The 25,412-nt window shown below is 41.7% G+C and overlaps 2 protein-coding genes across 5 annotated transcripts in view; one reads left to right on the top strand and one right to left on the bottom strand.

Annotated features, from left to right (window-relative positions):
- Positions 1-1,712, bottom strand: part of myb (v-myb avian myeloblastosis viral oncogene homolog) — a 9,160-nt gene extending 7,448 nt beyond the window's left edge. For all 3 annotated transcript variants that reach the window (XM_031870478.1, XM_031870477.1, XM_031870476.1), the window contains exon 1: positions 1,608-1,712. In XM_031870478.1, coding sequence (XP_031726338.1) covers positions 1,608-1,630 — 23 coding nt within the window. In that variant the 5' untranslated portion in view covers positions 1,631-1,712. The remainder of the gene's footprint in view (positions 1-1,607) is intronic.
- Positions 1,713-6,783: 5,071 nt separating this feature from the next.
- On the top strand, positions 6,784-25,407 carry hbs1l (HBS1-like translational GTPase). Of its 2 annotated transcripts, XM_031870315.1 has the most exons (18): positions 6,803-7,021; positions 7,652-7,717; positions 7,857-7,979; positions 8,127-8,378; positions 17,004-17,112; positions 17,386-17,636; positions 18,511-18,676; positions 19,375-19,492; positions 20,674-20,820; positions 21,233-21,307; positions 21,426-21,543; positions 22,293-22,361; positions 22,454-22,558; positions 23,075-23,165; positions 23,312-23,420; positions 23,636-23,736; positions 24,014-24,158; positions 24,254-25,407. In XM_031870315.1, exons 1-18 carry the CDS (start codon positions 6,979-6,981, stop codon positions 24,263-24,265), a joined length of 2,100 nt encoding a protein of 699 aa, XP_031726175.1. In that variant the 5' UTR covers positions 6,803-6,978; the 3' UTR covers positions 24,266-25,407. The 2 variants fall into 2 exon arrangements, with proteins under 2 accessions (XP_031726176.1, XP_031726175.1); XM_031870316.1 differs by lacking the exons at positions 17,004-17,112; positions 17,386-17,636; positions 18,511-18,676; ... (9 more) ...; positions 24,014-24,158; positions 24,254-25,407 and adding an exon at positions 9,311-13,518 and having other exon boundaries at positions 6,784-7,021.
- Positions 25,408-25,412: the final 5 nt, after the last annotated feature.

The following is a 25,412-nucleotide window of genomic DNA, read 5'->3' as shown; positions in this document are numbered from 1 at the left end:
ACACACACACACACACACACACACACACACACACACACACACACACAGAATTGGTTAACCAATCAGAATGTAAAGCATGGACAACATGGAGGCTGGGTAGGGTACTTTGGTGTCATACAGAGCAACAGGTGAACAGGAACCCCACTGAGGTGTGTCTGTGTGCGTGTGCGTGTGCGTCTGTGTGTACAAGAGGATATTTACAGTGGATGATCTTCCTTAATTTTTCTCCATTTACCCAAATGCATGACTACCTGATTAACAGCAAAGACCATGCAGAAACATATGCACAGCAGTCGTTTTATGTTTTACTCTTAGTGTACACAATGCTAATTTGTTGATCATATGAAATGGGCTATTTTTTTTTTTTTAAACAATCAAACCATTCTTTTTTTTTTTTTTTTATATATAAGCACATATGACACCATAGTAGAAACAAAACGGCAGATAACTTCGTGTGCACACAAGACAATGAGCACAGCCTGCTCTACTCATGTCGAGAATGAAGACTGCACCATGAAACAGTGTCATGGTGATCATTGCTCTTATCTTAATCAGCGGGGTGGTTTTGTGTGAAGTCAACTCTCACTTTCTTCTGTTTAAACCATGAGAATAAACCAATAACCCGCACTGACACAAAGACACGCAAGCTCAATGAAAGTAACCTCAGCTACTTTACGGGGGAAATGGTGCCGACCAATGCCCATCAAGAAAGTATATAAACACGGTAAGCTGGTGAGTGACTGAAGGTTATATTTGTGTGTATCAAAACAAGGGACAAAAAAATATATGCAGCCAGTCCTCGAGACAGGTGCACATAGCGGACGCAGCGAAAGCGCAGTTTCCAAAATAACAGTGAGCGCCCCGCGCTACGCAAGTTTACACTCTCCTTTATTATGCTATATTGGTGTATTAGAGCATATGTAAGTAAAAAAAACATCTGCGTCTGTGTGGCTGGCTGTGGTGAGGGTCACCGGAACCTGAGACGGCTCAGAAAAGGGTCACTTTTGGGGAGTCAAGTGCAATAAAATAGAAATATTTTCAAAATGTTTCCTAAATTGTATTTAGAACGTGTTGCATTAAATTCAATTCCCTTGACTATTTTTAGGCAGACTTATATAGGCGCCATGCTGCATTGTGTTTGATTTTGTATTTATTAAAAGCTCCTATTAAAAAACAATGTCTTGCGCACAGCGTGGCACGCGCCTGTCCACTCGCCCTAATGTTATTAATCCGCGCGCACGTGTGTGTGTGTGTGTGTGTGTGTGTGTGCGCGCGTGAGAGAGAGAGAGCGAGAGGGAGAGAGAGAGAGACCCCTTTCTCTCTCTCACCACTGACAGCAGCGCGAGGAGCGCACATGCCAGATGACCACCACCTGTCATAAGCGCGCGAGCGAGACACCCACACCACTATACTCAGCTTTAATGCCAAGAGAACAAAAACGGTGCACAGACTCCAAAAAGAGCTTAAACCAGAAAATAAAACACATACTGTGTCAATAAGATGCACCTCAACTCACTCCATATCCAACACACATGATCATGCGTAATGTATAACACATACAAGTTAAAGATGATGTAAATTAAAGTAATTGGTGTGTTTGAGCTTACCTGTTTCTCGGCCGTCGAGTCATGTTAATATCTGTGGAGCGGCTCGCAGGTTGCGCTGTACTTTCGCTATCCGCGCTGGACTTGTTCTCCCGGCGGAGAGGCAGGTTGACATTAATTTAAACTGCAGCAGCTTTTACTACTGCTCCTCCCCTTTCTTCGCATCCCGGTACATTTGGCGCTCCTGAGCGCTGCCGACTGCGCATGTCCATGATGGTGTACTTCACGCACCGTCCTACGTTTTGCAATCACTGTTTCAACAAACACGGGGGAAAGTCAGAAATGTTGTTGATATCGAAGAAAGCAATTACAATTAAATAATTTATTTCGAGAAATAAAATATCAAGCTGTGCCTTTTTTGCTGGGGAAATAAAACACCTTTTAGCAAACTAATACGCCTGATCTACAGCATTATAGTGCATAATACAAATGCCATGATCGAAGTGTGGCTGAATAATATACCACAAATAAAAATAATGGGTAAATTGAGTATTGGTAGCATATTACCTACCTCCATAGCATACCTCAAGGACTACATTGGGACCTCAAACATTGCTACATCGAAATGTCCGATGTGTTCCTGAATGCACCACAGCACTTCACAGTGGACTTGTCAAAGGCGCGTTTCGCCTGGCCGTCCGCGCTAAATGCTTTCTGTCAACAATGTTCTGTGAGTTACTTCTCTTCTGCTGAAAAGGAGAAGGAAACTAATACATCTGGACGGCGTAAACAATTGCGGAATGGGTCTCTGGCATGCTTGGAAAGTGAAGTTGTGATGTTTTCTGTGCTTTGTGCTTGCTTGTTGCAAAAAAACAGATGTTTCTCAGTGATAAAAAAAACAAAAAAAACATGCAATACCATGGTCTTGTCATCCGGCAATAAAATGAGCTTTTGTGCTCGCTCAGACAAAGAAAAGTTTAAATAATGTGGTGTAGTGGCAGTTGGATAGATTTACTGCACATGAAGAACAATTTCCTTTAAAGCACACATGATTGACTTATTTATGTTATCCGAGTTGTTCCTCAAGTTGCCTCTTAAGTTTCCCAAACGGCAGCCTGTTAATTCTGTCTTTGTATTTATTAAAAATTATCCAAATAAAAATTAGGAACAAGTTGAGCCTGTTTTTACGAGTTATATACTCCTTTATTGCATGTATTATTCTGTGTTAATGCTGGCCACTTTTATGATTATCTTGTTTTGGTTGAGTTGTCCATCCTGGGGGGGTGGGGGGGGGGATGCTTTATTTGTATAAATGTGTCTTCTCATTGTATTAGTTCCTCCATACGCGACAGTATTGTCCTGGTCACTTGTAATTACCATCACCCCAGACTAGCCTATTGTGCCAGGGCGGTCATCATAATAGTGGACTGATAAAGGGCACACTCAAACACACATGGCCATGGACTGCAAATTTTACTATTTGATGCAACAGGGTGGACAGTGCTCAGTGAAGTGAAGCACTTAGGCTGTGGAGAGAGGGACATTTTGAGATTTACTGGACATGGATTAAATGAAGTATAGTCCACAGCATGGAAGATATTTCTGAGATTGTTTTGTGTGTATTATTATTCATACGTATTGATGAACTGTGTTGTTTCAGAATCAACATGCAACATTAAAAACATACTATAAGTGCCACTGATGCCAGTGCTAGTGAAATAATAGATTGCATGGTTGCCTGGGTATCATTGCTAATAGACTTGAAATCCCATACACACCTGTGTGCATAAGCATTGTTCAGTCATGTTTGCCTTGAAGAGGTGGTACTTCTAATCTATTCAAATCATATTTTAATTATACAGCAGCTACCGTGCAAGATTGCAATACAAGATGCCTCACATAGAAAAAAAAAGTGGGCCAGTAAAAAAGATACAGCACAAAAACTAACTTAAACACCAGTAATAACCAGTGTCAGAGTCCAACCATACTTCATATACAAACAATTATGTAAATTAAATTCTGTCTCCACTAGTTTTATTTGTGTGTATATCTGTAAGTATGTGTCTTTTCCCTCGAGGGTCATATCGAAAACTTCATCTTGTCATCTGAAACCAAATTGAAGGAAGGGAGGTATGCAAATTCACCTATAGTAGTTTGAGCAGGAAGCCTGAGACCCATTGACTCCAAGCTGAGGACATTTGCATTGGCGCGATTGGACAGGTTAAGGGCAGGTATTGTGATGGTCGCCCCCTCTTGCAAAGCATTGTGTGCACAGGTTAGCTCATTTGAATGATTTTTAATGATGGCCCCTAAGCATGAGATATCATCCCACCAGGCTTTCAGATCCAGTGTTGGGAAGGCCAAACATGGGTATTGTTGATTGTCTGTGTGTCAATGTGCATGTAAAGGCCTGCTTTGGTGAAAGGTTGATCCCTAGTCAAACAGTGAATGTGATCCTGAATGGCAACCTATACATGTTGACTAATTGCTGTTGGATGTATATAAACATACAAATGATTTCTACGTTATAGCATTTTTCTGCAGTACATTGAAATCCAGCAATCATTATTCTGGAAAATGTTTTAAAGAATATTTTATTACACCTACTTAATGAATGCTATGGAAATAGTCAATCAAATGTAAAAGTTATTATTTTTTTTAGAATAAATAACTATTGCTTTTAATCTGGTTTAGGAATCATTGACTTATCATTTCACAATTTGCTACTTTATGGACCTCACATGTGTTTCTTTCCTGACTTTAGCTGTTTGGACCACCTGTCAAAGACTGCCAAAGGTGGAGGTTTTGCATTTTCCCCAGGGGTGAGTTCCTGTGAAAGACTCTTCCCATGATACCTTGTGCCCTTGGCAAATTATGTAAAGCATTACCTCATACCCATTGCCAACTTTTGGGATGGACTTCACCCCTCACCCACTTGCACATAAGCTCTGCCTTGTACAATTACACCATGGTTTAATCTGTTTTCAGATTTGCATGCTGTTGTTAATATATTTGCAATCCTTGCTTTCACTTGATTCCATAGATACCATTGCAATCCACTTGTCAACAACCATTTTGCGAATCACTTAGAATTGAATATAATTCAGTTACAGAGAAAAATATGATGGATGCAAACCATAAAGTTTATTGGTCATTCAACAATATAATTTCAAAATCTTTTAAACAAAGCACTGATCCGCTCATTCCTCTAACAATCTGTCCATCCATCTGTTTAATTAATCCATGTAATCAGCCCAACACTTCATTGGTTATGCTTTCCGTGAACTCTGTGGCCACATCGGCAGCACAGATTTGACCAGAGAGTGCTTAGAAGAAGTTCAAAGGAAACAAATGTTCAGATCCTGTGTAGAGGTGTGAAAATTACACCCCAACCCTGTTGCTGCACACATGCTATTCAATGTATCTCTAAATCTGACTACACAAACAAAGCAGAAAGACTTAACAAAACAAGAAAAAGAAACAAGAAAGACATTTTTTTTTTAATTTGGTATCACACTGTTTTTGTTGTTTACCAGGTTTGGGTTTTTGTTACTGCAAATGGTTATACTAAACAAGGACAACGGAGGAAAGAATTCTGCAAACACTATTACAATTCTGTTATTTTTAACTTGTGCAATATGTTCCATTTCCATTACATATGATGTGCTCTTTGCTGCATTTGGTTTTAGAGTGTCCTAGAAACATTTTAGTGATGCAAAAGAAGAGTTCCCTCTCTGTCACCTGTGCGACCCTGTAAAGTGAGCGTGTCATGTGTTACGTGTGTGTGTGTGTGTGTGTGTGCAGTTGTTTATTTTGACATGTAGATGTGCAACAAAGACATCAAAACGCAGGAAGTGGAATTTTAGAGGGGAAACCACCACCCACTTAGAGGCACACACGCACGCGCAGATACATACGCACACTAATAAGCAAAGGTAAAACTTTGTACACGAGATAATAAACTCCCCCGCTATGGATGACTCCCCCTCCTGTCAATTATAGCTGCTCTTTGTCAAACTGCCAGTTGCAATATGAGCTATTCATTGTGAAAAGGTCTTTACAATTACCTAAGCAGGCGTCTTTCTTTATCTTGCTCTATTTTTAGATTGGAGTGACACGCCAAACTTCATATTTCATTTCACCTAAGCATGCAGATGTTCGAGTGTACATACTTCACCTGCATCACTGGTGTCAGATTGTTGTCTGACATTTTTATCTTCCTCTCTTTCAGGCACACAGGCCACTGTAGATGACATCAGGACGACAAAATGTATCAATAACCACACAGGCATACACCTGCACACATGTGCGTGTAACCATAAAGGACATGCACATAGACCAAGTCGCAGATAAACATGTGCACAAACACAAGCACACACATCTACTTTCTTTACCCTTTGTGGTAGACAGGCTATAAGTTTCTTGTGGTACAAAGATAGCAGGAACAAATGATGTCACTTATTGGGTGTGTGTGTTTGCGCGAGGTGTAGAGAGTGGGCTCAGATGGGTTGGTCTCTAACCATAGGGCATAACCTTTGACAAAAAAATGTTTGAGACATTCACACCTCAAGATCACAGGTGGGATTGAAAGTCGTTTGTGTATTTTGTGCAGGCAGACTCTCTTGTGTTCTGTATGTGCACTTCTCTTGACCACTTCAGGTAATTTTCTCAAGGCTGCGTTGTGCAGAGAGGAAAATGCTTCGAACCACTTTGTCATTGTTCATCTGTGAAAGCCTATCGTGCTTCCTCTTTCACATTAATAAGACATAAGTATTATTATGAATGCAAGTGTTTCCTCATTCATAAAACTGAAAAGTGTTTTTTTTTTTGCAGGTCCCATGCAAACATAGTATTATCTACCTTTATCATCTCCATCATCATACTCATGAGGATCACTGGGTTTTCTAAGACTATTTTCCTTCAGTTCAGACCATTAAGACCCTAATCACTAGATCTAAATTCCGTTGTGTAGGGCATGTTGGTTTAACTTAATAATTATTTCCCTCCTAGTCATTCCAATACACACGTATCAAGTTAAAATGCTAATAATAAGCTCTGCAAACATCAACTGACTGGAAGTCTGTCACTCAGCGCAAATCGTGACGCTTGTTCGGGAGATCTGATCCCGAACAGGAAGTTACGTTAGACAGAAAATTCTTGTCTGTAAGGACGTTTTTACATTTTATTTTTAACGGCTAGATTGTTGAGCATCCAAAAAAAACCACATATAGCGAAATTAAAGACTTTTGAAAAATCTCTGATTTAATTGCTCAATCTCCGACGCTGAAGAATCTAATCTGTCTACCGTTACCGGTAGTTCCACACAGCAGCAGCAGTAGCAGCAGCAATGGCAGTGGTGCAGTGAGACACATGTCACAACTCTCTGTGAACCAAAAACATTTAAGCTGGAGCCGAGAGAAGACGCTTAAGCAAAATGTCTCGGCACCGAAATGTGCGAGGTTACAACTACGATGAAGGTAGATAGCATGAACAAGGCGTTGATAACTTGAAGCTTCTCAGCTAGGCCTCAAACCACCAAACTGTTAGCTGCTATGCTAAAATCCACTGTTGTTGATTGTAGCTTTAGCAGCTAACGGTAGCTAGTTTAGCTGGAAGATAACGTTGCTGTCGTGTCACTTGACACCTGGCATAATATAAATTGCGATATAACTATATTATCTACCTATACACCAAAGCTTTCAGAGTAACATTATAGTGTTACAACTTGATGGGTTATGTCTATAACGTTAATAACGTGTATGTTACGGTAACGCCAGCTTCTTAGCTCGCTTGCTAACTTCCCAGTGGTTTGATACAAATGTTACGAGCTTCTAATACATTGCTAGATATGTTATAGAGACATCCACTGACCCTAATAACTTAATAAACATCCTAATTTCTAAAACTTACAGTGAAGTAATTGTAAAACATTTCCTGGCTCACAATTTACTATTTGTTAAGCAATCTGTACAATTAGCTGACAAGGCAAAGTAAATGACAGCTGTTTTCTTTTTTTGTTTTTACTGCAAGTGCTTTAGCTGTTACATGTGTAGGTTTATGTAAAGTAGAAAAACAATTGAACCTCAATTATATACATTTGTTTCTAGACTTTGACGATGACGACGTGTATGGACAGTCTGTGGATGATGACTGCTGTATATCACCAGCAACAGGTTGGTACCAGTGAATGCAATATTATGGATCAACAAGAATATATGTTTGGTAATAAATAGACAATATTATACAGAATTAACCAGACATCACATCTCCGAGTTTGAAATCAATAAGTAAATATGTTTGTGGTTTGTACAGCAAATCAGTTCATCTACTCGCGTCAAGATAGGCAAGCACCAAAGGAGGAGCCTTTGGAAGAGGATGAAGAGGATGTACCCATGTCTCCTACCATCAGCCACAGCCTTGACCCTCTCGACCAAGGTAATATTATGAATTCCACGCAGTGGTATGCAAGTGACAAATGACAGAGATCTTTTGAACTTCACCTTTGTGTTTGAAAATGAATTGAAGATCCTGTTGAAAACTAGTTTAACTTTCTGTGTATAACTTATGTGTTTTATTTTATAGCCAAGCTGTATTCCTGTTTGGACCATATGCGAACCGTGCTGGGAGATGCAGTGCCAGACTCAGTCCTGACTGAGGCAGCCATAAGATGTGGATTCGACCCACAGAAGGCCCTGGACGCCGTCCTGTCTGAAGACGCCAAGACAGCCCCGGTTACCAGAAGTACCGGTAAAGACACGGCTTCGGTGGCAAGAGTTAGCCAGGAGAATGCGCCGCTTCCACAAAGAACCAAACAAGAGGCCGTGGCTGAGAAAGGTACGCCTTGAGTGGATCAAATTATGATCATTTTATTGGTTGTGGAATAAAATTAATTAGAAATTGTTGTTGTTAACTGATCCACGTTATTTGCTAAAGAAAGCACAGGATCTTAAAATGTCTTGTCATGTAGCTAGTGATCTAGTTTCCTTTTTAAAGAAACTGCACTCAGTTACTAGTACACAAAATACGGCCAAGTCTATTTGTATCACTTGTTCCATAATTAGAAGTAGTTTGTTCAGTATACATACACACTGCCAGTCAAAATATTTTGAATATGCCACATTTTTGCATTTTAAAACAATCAATATAGTTGGCTTTTAGAGTTGTTCTTATACCGATACCATCATTGGAAATGCCTCCTGTACAACCTTAAATGCTTATCAGCTCATTTGCGCTACAAAGGAACAACAACATTAGCAACATGTGTCACTCGCTACCCGATTCGTACATCCTGGTCGATCGGTACTGTGCATGTGCAATTCTCAACACAGATTAGAAATTAAATAATGGAAGTATCTTAACAAGTTAGCCATCTTGCTTCTTTCTCATCTGTGCTGAAAGTTGCACATGCACAGTACCGATGGGGCAGGTGCTAGCAGAGAGTGTAACGTTAGCCAGAAATAGCGAAATGTCAGCAAATTGGCAATGTTTTACTCTGGAATATCTGTCAAACTAGAAATGTATGAATGCCTGTGGATTCTTCTGAAGGTACTTGATCAAAAGACCATTTTGAATAATGTTAATTAGTTTTGTGTACATGAAAGCTCACGTGTGTGTGACGATGACACATTTTAGCCATGCGAGTGTTTAACAAAGTGCCTTCTTTCTCTTCTTTTCCCTCTTGTTTATGGTACGATTCATCTGACTTCTGTTCTGTGGTCCTCCTGTTTCTCCTCTTCGGCAACTGCAATTGGCTTTCGTAAGGTAAGGAGCTTCTCACAAAGACATTACATGCAATGCACATAAACCCCAGACCGATGGGTGCAAACACACACAACCGCGTCCGCAAACAAGTGCACCAAACCTGAGTGACCTCTTATTGCAACATAAGGCTGACTTTTGGGTTAGCAGCTCTGAAGATGAACATTTTATTCATCAGAACAGTGGTCCAGGTGTTACTTGTGGTGCCAATCTTGCACAGCTCATGTCTGCGCATGAGCAGAAGAGTAAAGCGTCAGGAGCGGTTGACACAGGGCGAGGTTTGGGTGTTCACTCATTAAGTGCCCTCACAATGGGACCTAATTCCCCACTGTCCATTGTGCCTAACCAGAATAGTCTTTCATTGGGAACGTTGGCGTCTTTAAGCATGACTTCAGCATCTCACAGCTCTGCTCCCCCCCTCCTCTCAGTGTCACTCGGTAGTCTGTCGCTAAACAACCCCAAGATAACAACTGCAAGCTCTCCTCTGGCTGCTCCTCCCGGGTTCAGAAGTCTCAGTTCTGTCCTATTGTGCAATCAGCACTCCGTGGGAGTTGGGAATGGCGGCAAAGCCGCAATGGCTGATCCTAAGGGAAGCCCATCATTGGCTGATTTAATGCAGGAACATTCAAACCGCAGCCCAACCATCAGTAACTCCTCTCACGCTCCCCAAAGCGGCATATCTTCTGTGACGTATCAGGGGGGGGCTGCACCAGCACAAACATTCTCGCTGTCTGGGCTTGCTTCACAGCACCAAAACAAGAATACGCACATTCAATCGCAAACACAAAGCACTGAACAACCGGCAAACTCGCTCACCTTTTCTAAACCAACCAACAATACTCGCGAATGCCTAGCTGGAACCGCCTCATTGTCTCAGCTGGCCTCGCAGCATCAGCTCAACAGTTCCTTAACTTTCCCTCAACCTGTGAGCGTTGAATCTCCAGGAAATGCACCGAAACAACCACCTGGCATCTCTGAGCTGCTCTCTTTGTCACAATTTGCATCTGAGCACAAAGACAAAACCTCAACTACCTCAAATGGGTCACAGTACTCCCTCACCTCGCTCCTTTTACCAGCAAAACCAGAGAGGGCTGGTGTGTTAGCAGAAAGTACTGAAGAGGGTGGGACCAAGTGTAAGCTCGACCACAGACCATACCACCGAAACATCAGGTCACCGAAGATGAAGCAGACTATTGATCTGAGTGCACTCATGGCCCAGTCAGATGGAGCAGGCCCTCGGCACTTTGACAGCGACCCCCTCTCACCGTCCTCTCCAGATTCAGTTGACGTGGGGATGGACTCTTCCGTGTTTGCACAACCATCAGTATTTGCGATCACTTTGTCGATTCAGAGCCACAGGCAACAGAAGAGGGTGAGGAATAAGCTGAAGTGGAAAATAAGAGGTCAGAAGACAGGAAGTGGTTCCCAGGCTTTCCTGTGTAAATCCCAAGATGAATTCCAAGAGCAGCATGTGCCACTCCCGCCGATTGTACCATTCCGCTTCGACGTGCCTTCACCTGACGACATCGTCCGCACTAATCAGCGAAAAGCTTTCACCAGGTAGACGAGTGGAAACAAATGGCTCTTAATTCAGCTGCGTCCAGGTTGGGGTGAAATGAACTCACTTTGGATGAGAACCTCAGATCTTTTTGGTGGTCTTTCCTCCACCAACTGAAGTAATCTTAAAAAGATGCAGGACTCATCATCAATTTTTAAAACTTTGTCCCTCATGAGGAGTGAAGAAACTTTTGGGACCAACAAAGACTGACAAATGACAAACTCACTGCTGAAAAATAAACTCTGCCAGAAACCGTATTACTACAACACTTCTTTTTTTTTTTTTTATAGCGGCATGCTAAAAGTCTTAAGTTGCTACTATATACAGATAAATAATGTTTCTTAGTCTCTCTGGCAGCTTGAAAATAATCACAGCTAAGTTACAAATGGCAATAAGTATTTTAAAAACTTTTAAAAATGTTTTTTTCTCATTTACTGAAGTTATTTTTTCTACCTTTTTTAAATTTGAGTCTTATTTTTCTATGCTTAGATAGTCATTGGCTTTTTAATTTACATTTTTTTTGTAAAATAGTGTAATCTTACCCGGGGAACATTTCAAGTACATCTCTTTCTGCATGGCCTCGTTTCTGGTTTTGATCTGCATGAACCCTCAAAACGAGAAAGAGGTTGATTTTGTTTGCAGGTGTGCTGCAGCTATTGGAATATGGATCAGTTAACCATTGTTCTGGTTTATTGCTGCCTGGGTTTGAGATCATGGGGTAGACATTTTGGTTTAGAGGACACCTGGAGATTTTCCCATGAGGGAGTGAGAACAAACGCATGCCACAGACACACACACACACACACACACACACACACACACACACACAGAGAGACAGACAAGTGAATCCTTTTAGTGTTTGATATTGAAAAAGAGTTTACTATGAATTCAGGCACTGAATAAAGATAGAACTGAATGAACGAAAAATGAATGCCTTCAGACTTGAGGTAAACGGGGGTTTTCTTGCTCTTACAACCTTTTAACTTTAGGATGCGCAAATGAGTTTGATTCAGTGGGTGTGTCATGACACTCTGCCAGAGGTTAATTTGTCCAATTTTGAAATAAAAATGACTGAATGTACGTTCTCCGAATGCACCTGTGTCTGGGTGTGTCTCTGTGGTTGTGTGTGTGCTTTTGTGTGTCTGAGTGTAAAAATGATCTTTTTAGGGTTGTTGTATTAAACTAATTCTACATAACCAGTTAAACCGGTGCTCTATTCTCTGTTCTGATCTAAAATATGAGTAGAGTATGTATGTTTGTACAGTAGCAACTCTTTATTGTAATAAATATTAATGAGTTAAATAGAAGGCATGCTCTGCAGTATGTATCTGGTGCAGTGAATGCTTTTTTTTTGTGTAGGGCAGCCCAGGGTTTTTTTTAGGAAACTTTTGAGTTTGAGTCATTAGTATTGGTTTGAATGGCGAAACTTGCCCTGAAAGAAATGCATGTTTAGGACTTCAGATTGGACAAGGACTGGTTAGATGGTAGGTAGATAAACTTTCCAATACTGTTGAGTCATTTTCTTGCACTGCCTCATTGTTTGCATAAATGTGAGAACGCTCTTTGAGTGAAGTAGGGGGTTTGGCTAGATGTGCGTAAACTTTATACAGGTGCAGAGAGCTGAGTGAAGTGAACCCTCAGGGTGGCAAACAGACTGCTGAGCCTGAGGGGAGAACATAGTCAACGAGGAGCAGATAGTGGAAATAATGACAAGTCAAACATTTAGAAGTCAAACGGGTTTCTCCGTGTGCGAGCAGTCCTGGGAGTTTGGAAATAATATGGTTTATTAGGGATGTTGTGGTGTGCTTTGTGAGTGAAGATATGTATCATGGTACAGCGCGTTTGGATGTGAAAATCTTGAAATGAATAAGTCTTATTAACAAGTGGGTTTGTCCGGCAACTGTTTCGTCCTTTCTCTCTCTCTCGAGGCGGGCCAGTGTGTGGGTTTGAGCAGGAAGCTGCACTCTTGGAGAAAATGTCACCGACTCGGCGTAGCAGCCGATCGTCTCACTCTCTGTGTGTCTCACTCGCCACCTACGTAGGAAAATCTGATCATGTCTCTCGACTTTCACAGCTTTTGTCAAAGGCTTTGTCAGATCAAATCATTTTGTGTCTTTACAGGCTCTGCAGCTCTGCAAGGCGTACATGTTGCACAAACATAGCGCTTTATGTGATGTGGTGCCAATACTGGAAAATACCATTTTACTCACAGCAAGTGGTCAAAAGAATGCGGGTGCATTTAGATTGACATGCCATCGGTGCTACTGCTTTGTTGTGGTGTGATTTGTTTGAGAGAGAAACAGGATTCCTTATTCAAATGGAAAGTTGCATTCTTGTTACAAGAAATACAAGAGTTGACTTCTAGAGCGGTTGAAGGCACAAACACTCCTGAACAAGCGTATTAAGCAGTGATGTGACCGTCTGCAGAAGCCATGCGCAGTCTGGTTCATTTATTATCTAAATGTTGTGGTTGTGCAGCCTGAATCAAAAATCCTGGCTATGACAGCAATAATGTTTTTTAATGGAAGTGCAGAAATATCTTGTCGTGGATCGGTTTGGTACCGATCTGTATAGTAGAATTCGCCTGTTTGTTTTGCATGTTGGAAGCTAAGTTGGAAGCTAAGTTGGAAGCTAAGTTGGAAGCTAAGTTGGAAGCTAAGTTGGAAGCTAAGTTGGAAGCTAAGTTGGAAGCTAAGTTGGGAGCTAAGTTGGGAGCTAAGTTGGGAGCTAAGTTGGGAGCTAAGTTGGGAGCTAAGTGTACATGACGAGTTGTCTTCGAGCGATTCCACCGATTTTCATTTTGTTTTCGGCTGTGGTAGAAATCATTCCCTCATCAGCTGTTCCCGACATAACAAACACTTGTAGTGTAGTTTAGCAGCAACGTTGTTAGCTGTGTGTCTGGCTGGCATTCTCTGTCAGGGTTTCCTCTAATGTATTGCAACCTTGGCGTAATGTTAAGAGTATCCGGTGCTAATTTGAGCATCTAGCATGTGTAGAGAGACACCCCTTTGAATTGTCTTTGCTTGATGCAGACATGATGAACAGTATGATCATGACGGTTCATGACTGTCATGTGAACTTTGCACAACAGTAAAGACTAACAAGCGGAACAGGAAAGCAACTAACTTAATTCACAGCATGGTCACATTGTGTTGAGCCTCTAAAATGAAACGCATCGCACAACTCCGATCCAGTGTGCCGGGCTTTACTCACCTAACACTTCTTTTGTCCATCTTGCCTTTTAGAGATGTTCCGATCCCTTTTTTTCCTTCCCGGTACCGATTCCAATACCTGAACTTGCGTATTGGCCGATCCCGACCCGATACACGTGCGTTTAAAAACAAACAGAAGACTATATTATTATTTTTTAACCACTAACTATGTATGGATGTGATTTAGATTGCTATCATTGTTGTGTCGCCTGGCTCAGGTTAAAGCCGTTGTAAAACATGAACAAATACATACAGCGAAAAGAACCTTCGGTAGCACTTATACTCTATGACGCCCATGTCTATGATGAAAAACATACTTATAATGTGTTATAATCTGCATACAGCACTATATAATCATAGTTAAAAGTTGTAGTTAAAAGCTGAGTTGTCAAATGTGAATTAAGTTGAACTCTTTTTGGTATATCCATCCATCGGTGGGGTTTAATCCTAAACGTATACCGTGTCAGGTGACTTCACTTCATCCTATCTGGTGAACTTCACCTTTATATAGGACTCGGTATCATTTAAATCTTCATACTTTGTTCCTTTTGTTCCCTGAAGATTCAACCAGACAAAACTAATCCCAAACCTTTACAGACTTATTGACCCAAACTCGGATACAACACTTAAATCAGTTAAAAGGTTTTCCCCCTTCTTTCCCCCCACTGTAGTCCTATGAAGATTTGAGTTAAATCAAACACAATTTTTTACAGCCTTTAGCGGCCTCAAGTGGTAGGGAGCCTCTATCAATATTTTATACACATAATTCTCATTTTGTTATTGGCATGACCATCAAAGCAGTTGTTTTAAATAACCCTTGTTATTTTACTTCTGCTCTGTTACTCTGACCTGCATGCTTGTGTGTTTGGATGGGTGGTAAGGGGGGGGGATCTTGATATTTGCATATCCTGGGCGGACTCCCTTTTATCCTGTGCTCAGTTGGGCCCTCAGGCCAAGGTGTAGAGATGACTCACTCGTCTCACTCGCTGCATGAGTCCCCTCTTCCTGAGAAATCCTGGCTGAGAGGACACCAACTGTTTACCTGCCGGTCCAAACAGTGTAAAGAGATCCTGCTCTAAGTAAGCCTCACAACCTGATTGCACTGTATTGCTGCCCCCAGGCCTGCCCCAAAAAAAAGATCTGGCAAGTCAGTTGTTTGCAAAGGTATTACAGTGTTTTGAGTCCGGTAGTTAGAAAATAGGTTGTTTACTATGCAAGAACTTTGGCGAGTTACGAAGGGTGTGTCTGTCTGTTTCAACACAGGTTAAGATGAAAGTGAATAAAATACAACCATCATGTGCTTAATAATGATGCACATTAGGGACGTGTAGGTTCAATTAGCTGATCCTAGTGACCATATTGGATTGGATGTGATCTAATTGTTTCACAGCTGATATAAGTATATTTCAGGCTGGCTGATGTCCTGTTTGACACAGGTGGTAGAAACCTCCTCGTCACTGTAATAAGGACATGAAAAGCCCCCCAGCTGCAGGAAGAACCAGAAATTCCCCCGAGAGGTCTTTCGCTATCTCATGTTGCCACTTACTGCAGGGCAGAAAACACTCCAATGATGCAGCTTTCAGTGACGACAGTGGTGTTACAGACGTAGAACTGTTTTTAGCTTTCTGCTGTGATCTTTTTAAATTACTACCTTATCCACTTTTCCCAACTTTTGAATTGATAAGGATCAGTGTGTGGGAATAAACGGCATGCAATATGTCATTATTTTAAAAAGAGGATCAAAGCCTCTTCAGGCTGCAGTGAGCTGCCTCACTTGTGAATCTGTTTCAGAATGAGAGGGACTTTTTCTCTAATGCAGGACCAGTCATTCACAGAACGTGCTGCGAGAGAAAGTCCATTAATAATTCAGTTGAATCGCATCTCCTTTCCTCTCATTTTCCCTCAGGGGTATTTTTTTTATGATGAATAAACCACATTATGCATACAAGGGATTAGTATGCTTTCAAAATTGCATGCTTAACCAAAGCTGTAAGATGAAGAAAGTACATTTGTACACCTTAAAAAGTCTTCAAAGACAAAGGGAACTAACTTCTGAGCAGTGTTTGTCTTGCTTTTCTTTCTTGATCAAGGTCCTAGGACCTCAATGTTTTATTGTGTGGGAGTTTGGGGTGTGTTGTGGATGTCTCTTATTGCATATATGAGCAGGGTTTTTTAAATACGTCGTGCGTGTGCGATAATACACATTCACCTCCAGCCCTGCACTTTGCTAAAGTGACACCTTTTTTCGGAAGATTCATTCTGTGAAATGCTTCGTCACACTGTTCTATTTACGTGGAGATGGGGAGGCAACGGCCACTTCTGATATTAACCCTCTCAGAACCTGGATGTCACTTCCCCACACACATGCACACAGATGCACACGGGGTGCAGTTGGCTTGGCTGTGCAACCCGGTCTAAATGAATCAGTCGCAGGTTGATATGACTGGGACCGGTGGCCATTTGGGACTGGGATGACGAAGCAATGACCTCAGCAAGTCTCACTGCTGCAGAATATGGACCATCAGTCAGATCGATGGATGCTCAGAGAGCAACTGATTGCATCACATGCTCACACAGAATATATATACCTTCTATGCCAGTAAGACACATGGCTATGACCAGGACAATAGTCATATCCTCTGGATGTCTCAATGAACACCACATGGCCAACCATTGCTGAATAAGCTATGTTAGAATATTACCAGGTATTTTATGTAACTATTTAGCAGATGCACGCAGGCAAGAAACCCTTCAGTCTTACCATGGGTATGAAGGATACGTAGCGACTGTCACCAATTCGTATAAATCGCCTCGATGCCCTTTTTAAATAGGAAAAAAATGTAACATTTCATTGGTATTGTTCACAGTGGGTCATCAGGATTGCCTTTGTTTCTGAGGAGGTGTACAGTTTCGCTCCTCTCTTCCCTGTAGCTAAAAGCAGAGATGTCGCTCACAATAAACTGGACTCTGAAGTGGTACCCAAAGTGGCCCGCATGACCGTCTCTGGCAAGAAGCAGACCATGGGCTTTGATGTCCCCAGGTACCTAACACACAGGCCTCTGTCTATTTACATTGTAAATCATTTAATCTTTGCAAATTACTAGTTATATTTGAAATGAAAAGCAGTGAGGGCTTTAAATTTGGATGAGCTGTGAACCTGAGTTGTGTGTGTGTGTGTGATCACCCGAATCTAGATATGCAACTTTCTTGTTTGTGGAATATATCCGGACTACGGAAGATGCATACCGGCATGATCATGATCTGTGCAGAAGATGTTCCACCGTGATGAAACTCATCCGTATTCTCTCCTCAGCACAGCGGAGAACGGCGTTGTCGCCGCTTCGGTACGCCGTGGTGGCAGCCCTGAAAACGGCACCGCCACCGCTGCCTCAGAGGCCGCGTCCAAGCGTCCCGGGACTCCGTCTAAAGGGTCAAATGGAGAAGAGCCCTCCACGGTTCCCACCCCGGGCCGCTCCGCTGGAAAGGCCCGGCAGACGATCAACATCAAAGCTGAACTGGAGAAGAGGCAGGGGGGCAAACCTCTGTTAAATTTGGTGGTTATAGGTAGGAAGAAAAATACATTAAACCACTCATAAATTCATATTTCAGTTAATAGAACGTCAAGGGATCAGCATAATAACAACAAGGGATGCAAAAGACATTCTGCACAAATATGATGTGCAGATGAAAAAACTAAATTATGCTCTATTCAATCCTCATACTACTACATTGATCGACAGTTAAATACAAAGAGGAAGTAGTCTTCATTTATTGAGCAATATACAGTACAGTAACATTTAAGATAAGATGCAGCTAGAGTATAACATGGAGGAACTTATTTAGAAATACAGTAACAACATTTTGGGAGTTAATTATTTTTATGAATTTTTCAACTTTCTGCAATAAATTCACATCAAAATATCCAACATTTGTTAAAAGTACAACATTTTCTGGACTGTCACTTTTAAACTTGAATCGTTTCATGCACACGTCTAAGTTTAATAGTAGTGAATGTATTGAACTGCAGACCAGTGCAGTTGCTCAATCATGATGTCTCATTCTCAGTTACACCAGAAAAGGTGACTTGGTAGTTTCATAAGTACAGATGATTGTAGTTTCCCACAGCCTGTGAAACCTTTCGTGTCACCACGTTTATCTCCCTTCCCCCCCTATCACCCTCCATCCTTGTTCCCATTGCTGTCTACCTTCTCTCCACTTGAGCAATGCTGCTTCTTTCCTTCTCCCATCCGTGGCTTCCCCTTTGCAATATCTTATCTTCTCTCTTCCCCTACCTGTTTTATCACTCTTGTTACATAATCCTCTGTCCTGACCCATCCCTCCCTGGTGTCTTCTATCCCTCCCCACACTCTGACCTCCTTTTTATCTTTCCCTCTACAGCCCTAACTCCTCCGCATTATTCCATTCTTCTCCTCCGCAGGTCATGTGGATGCAGGTAAAAGCACTCTGATGGGCCACCTGCTTTATCTGCTGGGCAACGTGAACAAGCGCACCATGCACAAGTATGAGCAGGAATCAAAGAAGGCAGGCAAAGCCTCCTTCGCCTATGCTTGGGTCCTGGACGAAACTGGCGAGGAGCGAGACAGGTACATTTAGAGGGTGAAGCTACTCCCAAAATTTGCTGTTGTCTCCCCCCCCTTCTGCACATTGAGGGCAGAGGTCTGGATCTGGTTATAGATGGAGGAGGACACTTGACGCTTACCTACATGCAGTCCCTTCCTGCTGTGTGCTTTGCTTGATAACAAGCTAATCTTAAGAGTCAAACATGTTGTCCCATCACTGGCGCTAGTGATTGTAACTCAACGTAATATTGTCCTAGATGTGATCTGGAGAAAACAGCTTGTTCATGTGAAGGGCCAAATCTTTCCTACGCTAGTTGGGGTGTGTTGTACAGATAACTAACATTTCTATTGATGACCTTTTATCAGCTGAAATATGCTTTATAGAACACACGTCTCTGTTGTTGTTACCAGAGTGAAACGGAAGCGAAAACCGCCAGAAACAGAAAGTGACTCGGGTGGGAATCCATATTCACTTATCAGTAACTTCTGAAGCGAATGCATAATACTTCGCCCCGCCCACCACAGGACGGTGCTCTTGAAATGAAATTGGCCGAGGATTTAAATCTACATGACCTTATAAGGCAGTCCAGCTACTCAGCACTCCATCCACGTCCACAACATTTTTACACTTTGTTCAACTTCTACACAAATGATTGTACAGATGAAATTTTTGGCTGAGTCATCAAAAAACAAATCCCCTCATTTATTTGTGTTTGCTCCAGGGGTGTGACGATGGATGTTGGCATGACAAAGTTTGAGACAAACTCTAAGGTGGTGACCCTAATGGATGCGCCAGGACACAAAGACTTCATCCCCAACATGATAACAGGAGCTGCACAGGTATACCAAGTATCCAAGCATCCAAGCATCCAAGCAGCCTGCACAACGCATACAAACCATCACAGTGAATGAGGGATCTCCAGGTATCAGAATGCAGACCTCCTGATGTTTGTGTTCTGGTGGTGGAAGCCGCCATTATATAAATATATACGATCCCGATATATATATATACAATATATATATCTCTCCATCCCGGGGATCAAAAGAGGTTCAAAGTAAATCTAATGTAGGAGATGATGTAAAATCCTCTGTCACAGTTCATGCAATTCTATAATTTATGTGATTTTGATCCCCCTTGTATACAATTTAAAAAAGGGTTCTTCCAATACCTCTGAATATACTACTATTAGCTACTAGCTAATTGAGCCTCACAGTGAAACTCAGCATCTCTCTTAAGTTAACGAACATCCGCACGATTTAAAATGACTTCCTTTCCTTTTTTGGCGGTGCCCTTGTCACGCCCGTCGGCGTGAATTGAAATAACTTTGGTGGTTTTGGGTGTGGGTGTCACAAGGTGTTTTTGCAGCATGGGTGTGCTTGTCTGTGTCTGTTTCGAGGCACTAATGTAATTTCTCTTTTTACCATATGACTATCCTCCCGATCAGCCTCATCGTGTAGTGACTAAGGGGTTTTCTGTCAGTCACATGCTCTTTGAGTCTCAAGATGATATTTCTCAGCCTGTAATTATCTCCAGCAAACGGTTCATTCATTTAACAGGAAAACCAATTATTATTGCATTGCTGTTTGTACGACGTATTTGACTGTATTTTAATTTTTGATACTTATTACAAGATAAAACATTCGTCATCGATGAAGAGCAGCAAATGAGCTCAGCTATTGGAAGAACTCACAGGGGTTTGAATGCATAATTGTTCCAAAAGACTTAGGAATTGTATTCAAACATGACAATAAATCGTGAGTATTGTTTATCTTGCGTCATAGTGGCTTCAAGCTTAAATTAAAGTTTGTCTTATGAACTTATAAAGTTCCTAATGTGATGGTTTGATGGGGCTAGAAATGGTTTCTAACATTACAGACACTCTTCTCTTAGGGCTCACAAAAGAGGTTTCACAGGTACCATATGTGTAAAAACACCAGAGTTCAGGCTTTAAATGACCTAACAATTTGAGTTTGTGTGTGATTTTAAACGCCCACATCTTTGCCCTCGGTTCTCTCTCCAGGCCGACGTGGCGGTGCTCGTGGTGGATGCCAGCCGAGGAGAGTTTGAGGCCGGCTTCGAGGCGGGGGGTCAGACCAGAGAGCATGCCCTGTTGGTGCGTTCTCTTGGCGTCACTCAGCTGGCTGTAGCCGTCAACAAGATGGACCAGGTCAGACTTGCTACACATTACTAACACAAAGTGGAGATGTGTTTTTTTGAGAGTTACAGCATAGCTGATACTGATTTGACCGTTGACACGCTGTAATGCAATCTGCTCCTGGAAAAAGAAAAATCTTCTTTTTATCTAAATCACTTTAGATCAAAATAACTGGTCAAGCAGCTGACGTTATATTTTCTGTGATGAGGTGAAAGCTGCTATATTTCGCCTGCAATAAAGTAGAACCTTTTTATGAAAGTTCAAGACTTAACGCTTCTACATTCTCAGGAGGAAAGCCCAAAGACTTTGTGATTTAGTTTCCTGTAATCACTGGCATGTTGCCGACACATTTCCATTTCGATGCCATGCTGAAGGGGAACGTTTCTGTCTGTGTGTTTTTCCTTTACGCATATGTATGAATCAGGTAAACTGGCAACAAGAGCGTTTCCGAGAAATCATTTCCAAGCTTGGCCATTTCCTCAAGCAGGCAGGATTCAAGGTGAGTTTGCACCAAGTTACTCGACGTCTGAGAACATTGAGCTAGTCATTCACTCATTTTAAGGATACGTATGTCATAGCTTTGCTATTGTTTGATCCATTGTTTACGTGTTTTCCAGGAGTCTGATGTTTTCTACATCCCCACCAGCGGCCTGTCCGGAGAGAACCTCGTCACCAGGAGTTCAGTGTCCCAACTTACCTCTTGGTACTCCGGTCCCAGCCTGCTGGAGCAGATCGGTAATGCACACTGGCATGGAGCAAGCTGCCCAAAGCCTTTACTGCCTTTGGACACTTAGCACCAGGTCTCTTTGAGGGAAAGTAAAAAGAAAAAAAAAAACACATAACAAGCACAAGCTGCTTCTGCCCTGTTGTCATCATGGGTCTCATGAAAATGCATGAACAAAAATAATTTTAGGTTTTCATGTAAGTTGTTTGCATCTAGACTTTATCCAATTTCAATAAGCTTCTTGAACTCAAAAAATAGTAATAAACCAATAGAATAAAAGTGTTTTCCTGAAAAGCGGTGACACCATGAAATACTACTGACTCTGCTCGCAAGTGATCGCTTTATTCAAGTGTTCATAAAACACATTTGTTTGCATCAAAAAAAACTGCTGCCAATGACTTTTCTCTGAGTTTTAAAGTGATACTCATACTAACAAAAAATAGTTGAGTATTAAATACTCCTTCATAGGCAAGGGGTGAATGTTTGCTACTCGAAGCACACATTTTGAGTGGAATATTACTTAAAAGTGACTCGGTGGGAAACGATTTATTGTGTCTTTAGAGGTTTGTGTGCCAATTTCAATAAAGTGCTGATCGTCTTGACTAATAGCCAGGAAGGGAACTAGCATTATTCCTCCAGTACGAGTGAAAATGATTCATCACCACTGGTCGCCAGGCTTCTCGGAATCATTTCTAGACTAGCCTGCTTCTCAATGTTTTTTTCCCTCTTTTTTTTTTTTTTTTGTCCGTCTCTTCTAAAGACGCCTTCAAAGCTCCTCAGAGATCTGTTGACAAACCGTTCCGACTGTGCGTCTCCGATGTGTTCAAAGGTAAAATCACTGACGCATACTTCCAAGGCAGATAATTCCTTCTCATTTCCCTTTTTCTGTGTTAAAGCTGATGTTGCATATTCTCTTCCCAGACCAGGGTTCAGGCTTCTGTGTCACAGGAAAGATTGAGGCCGGTTACATTCAGACCGGAGAGAGGATACTGGCAATGCCTCCCAATGAGACCTGCACCGTCAAAGGTACGCACGGATGTGTCTTTGCTTCCAGTCTGGCAGGGTGTTTGACTTTTGTACTTTTTCATGCAGTCCTTCAGAGCATTTTCCTCATAGATGGCAATGAGAGAAGGGCTCACAAAAATCCAACACCCATTACACAGGTGGAAATACCTGAAGAAGACACTGTTCCACTTGTTTCCGCATCAAGACAGCACATTATTTCTAACATATTGTCGCCATCCAACAGCAAAAGAAGCAACAAAAAAAAACACTCCCACATGCATACAAAACTATTTATTATTAACATTAACTCGGGATACAGAATTTTACATTATATGATACTTTCTCAGGCATAATCGCTAGTTTGTCATCTTTGTTTTCTTCCATTTACTGGAGTAAATAACACATCAGCTACAAACACACCGGCGCCTGGATTTGCCTTTTTGTGCCTCTCTGAAAGTGGGCGACTATTGAGTGAGTGGTGAATGCTGCCATCCTGTGGCAGTCGGGGGAATCACACTCAATCTGCTTCTACTGCAGGTATTACTCTCCACGATGAGGCTCTGGACTGGGCTGCAGCAGGAGACCATGTCAGCCTGACGGTCACCGGCATGGACATCATCAAGATCAAGTAAACGCATGTCTTCACTGGTTCTTTATTATATGCATGCATGTCCTTTTTTGGCTCTTATCATATTTACTGGTGACGCTTTGTTATGCATATGTTTGGGTCGTGCACATTTGGATACATAATTAGTGATAACTGCTTCCTTCCAGTGTGGGCTGTGTGTTCTGTGATCCCAAGGAGCCCATTCGAGCCTGTACTCGATTCAGAGCCCGAATCCTTCTCTTCAATATTGAGGTCCCCATCACACAAGGCTTCCCAGTAAGAGCAAGCACACACACACAGTCACACTACCAACAGTTTGTATACCACGTGGCCGGAGGCATTATGTTTTCAGGTGTTCCGTACAGACGTTCATATGTCCGGTCTGTTCTCATGAACGCGATATCTCCGGAACAACTTTCTTCAAATTTGGCACACATTTTGGTGATCAACGGTCACAAAACCTGTGTGTGTGTGTGTGTGCTTGGTTGTAGGTTTTGCTGCATTACCAAACAGTAAGTGAGCCAGCCACCATTAGGAAACTGGTCAGCGTTCTACACAAGAGCAGCGGTGAGGTCCTGAAGAAGAAACCAAAGTGAGTGTGCATTGTATTACGCTTTATATTACAGAAACAAGTACACATAAAGACGTTACTTACTGTGTGCAGCACTGACGTAATGAATAGTCAAGTTGTTGAAAGTGACTTATCACTTTCCCCAGGAAGTGCTTCATGTTACTTTCTACTTCACTAAATATGGTGGATAAAACATAATCAAATCAAACAATGCTTGAAAATGTAATTCCTGTTTGAACGTTGAAATCCAGGTGGCTGTGTTATCCTTACTTCCTGTTTGTGTGTCTTTCTCTTTAAGGTGTTTGAGTAAAGGTATGAATGCCATCGTGGAGATCCAAACCCAGAGGCCGGTGTCACTAGAGCTGTACAAAGACTACAAAGAGCTGGGCCGCTTCATGCTCCGATATGTCGGCTCCACCATTGCTGCAGGGGTCGTCACTGAGGTAAAGTGCTGCGTCAAATATATTTGATGTTATTGCATAAAAAGGTGTGTCCCTAGTCAGGTTTCTCGTGATTTTTTCTTTTTTCCTCACCGCAGATCAAAAAATGAAGGGCCTTTCCCTTTCCATCGACGGAGCCAGTCAGACCATGCTCTGGACACTGCAAGCTGCCACAGACGAAGTGCAATTCCTCAAGAGATGTCCCTCATGGACTCAGAGCGTCACATTAATTCATCCAACGTCCTCTCCATCCGCCGCACCGGCTGCTTCACCTGCCTGCTCTGATTAACACTAACTGCACAGATTACCATGTGGCAAGATGCTGAGGAGCCTCCAACATCAAACAGGCGCTTTACCCAGCTATCCACCCACTTCACATCTCCCCATTCATTTGTTAGTTAAACCTTGTTGTTCTAAATTCACTGTTCGATCAAGCCAGATCAATAATAAGACAATCTCACCATGCCGAGACTTCCACAGTGAATGATGTCACTGTGCTTTTCTTGAAGGAGCCGTAGCCGATCATTCATTTTGACTGAAAAAGTAAGAATCCCGGTGTAGCAACCAGTGCAGAAAGAAATCAGCTGTGCTGTAAGCACGTCATCAACTTCCTGCTTATGTATGGAGTAAAAGAAGTCCACATTTCCTTTTTTTTTTTTTTTTTTTTTTTTTTTATGTCTTTTTTTAAATTTTTTTTTATGTCAAGTTAAGATGAGGATTCACATCATGGCTCCTTTGCATGAAGCTCTCCTAATCAAAACATGAAATAACTGATTTTAGATCGAGACCGAAATAAAAGGACGAGATGTTATGTCGTATGGGAGTTGAAGGCAAAACATTTCATATTTTTACTATAAATATGTTTTGCATCTCACACTACATAGCCAAGCAGACACGGTCCAGTCTCACCAAAGTAGTTTGTGAACAAACAAAAAGGGAACACTTAAATGTTCACCTCTGGATAAAGAGACATCATTCTAATTTATGTTGGCAAAAAGAGACTTGAAGTACTTCTGAAGTAAAGCACCAACATGCTTTTTGAAGTGCTCATCTGTGTTTTTTCCTATCAAAGACTCAGCAAAGAGGAGGAGGAGGAAGGTTGAAGAAGCTGTGTTTTTGTTTTTTTCCATGTGTTGGGAAAGGTGGTGTGACGGAAGATGATGCAAAAAATGAACATGACATCAGTAATATGTTTTGAGTTTTGATTCCAGCAGTGTTTCTAGCCTGTAATAACAACATCTGACAACAAGAACTCTG

Source organism: Anarrhichthys ocellatus, unplaced genomic scaffold, assembly GCF_004355925.1.
Source record: "Anarrhichthys ocellatus isolate YVR2014 unplaced genomic scaffold, GSC_Weel_1.0 scaffold52, whole genome shotgun sequence".
Classification (NCBI taxonomy): domain Eukaryota; kingdom Metazoa; phylum Chordata; class Actinopteri; order Perciformes; family Anarhichadidae; genus Anarrhichthys; species Anarrhichthys ocellatus.
This window is presented reverse-complemented; position numbering and strand designations above follow the sequence as displayed.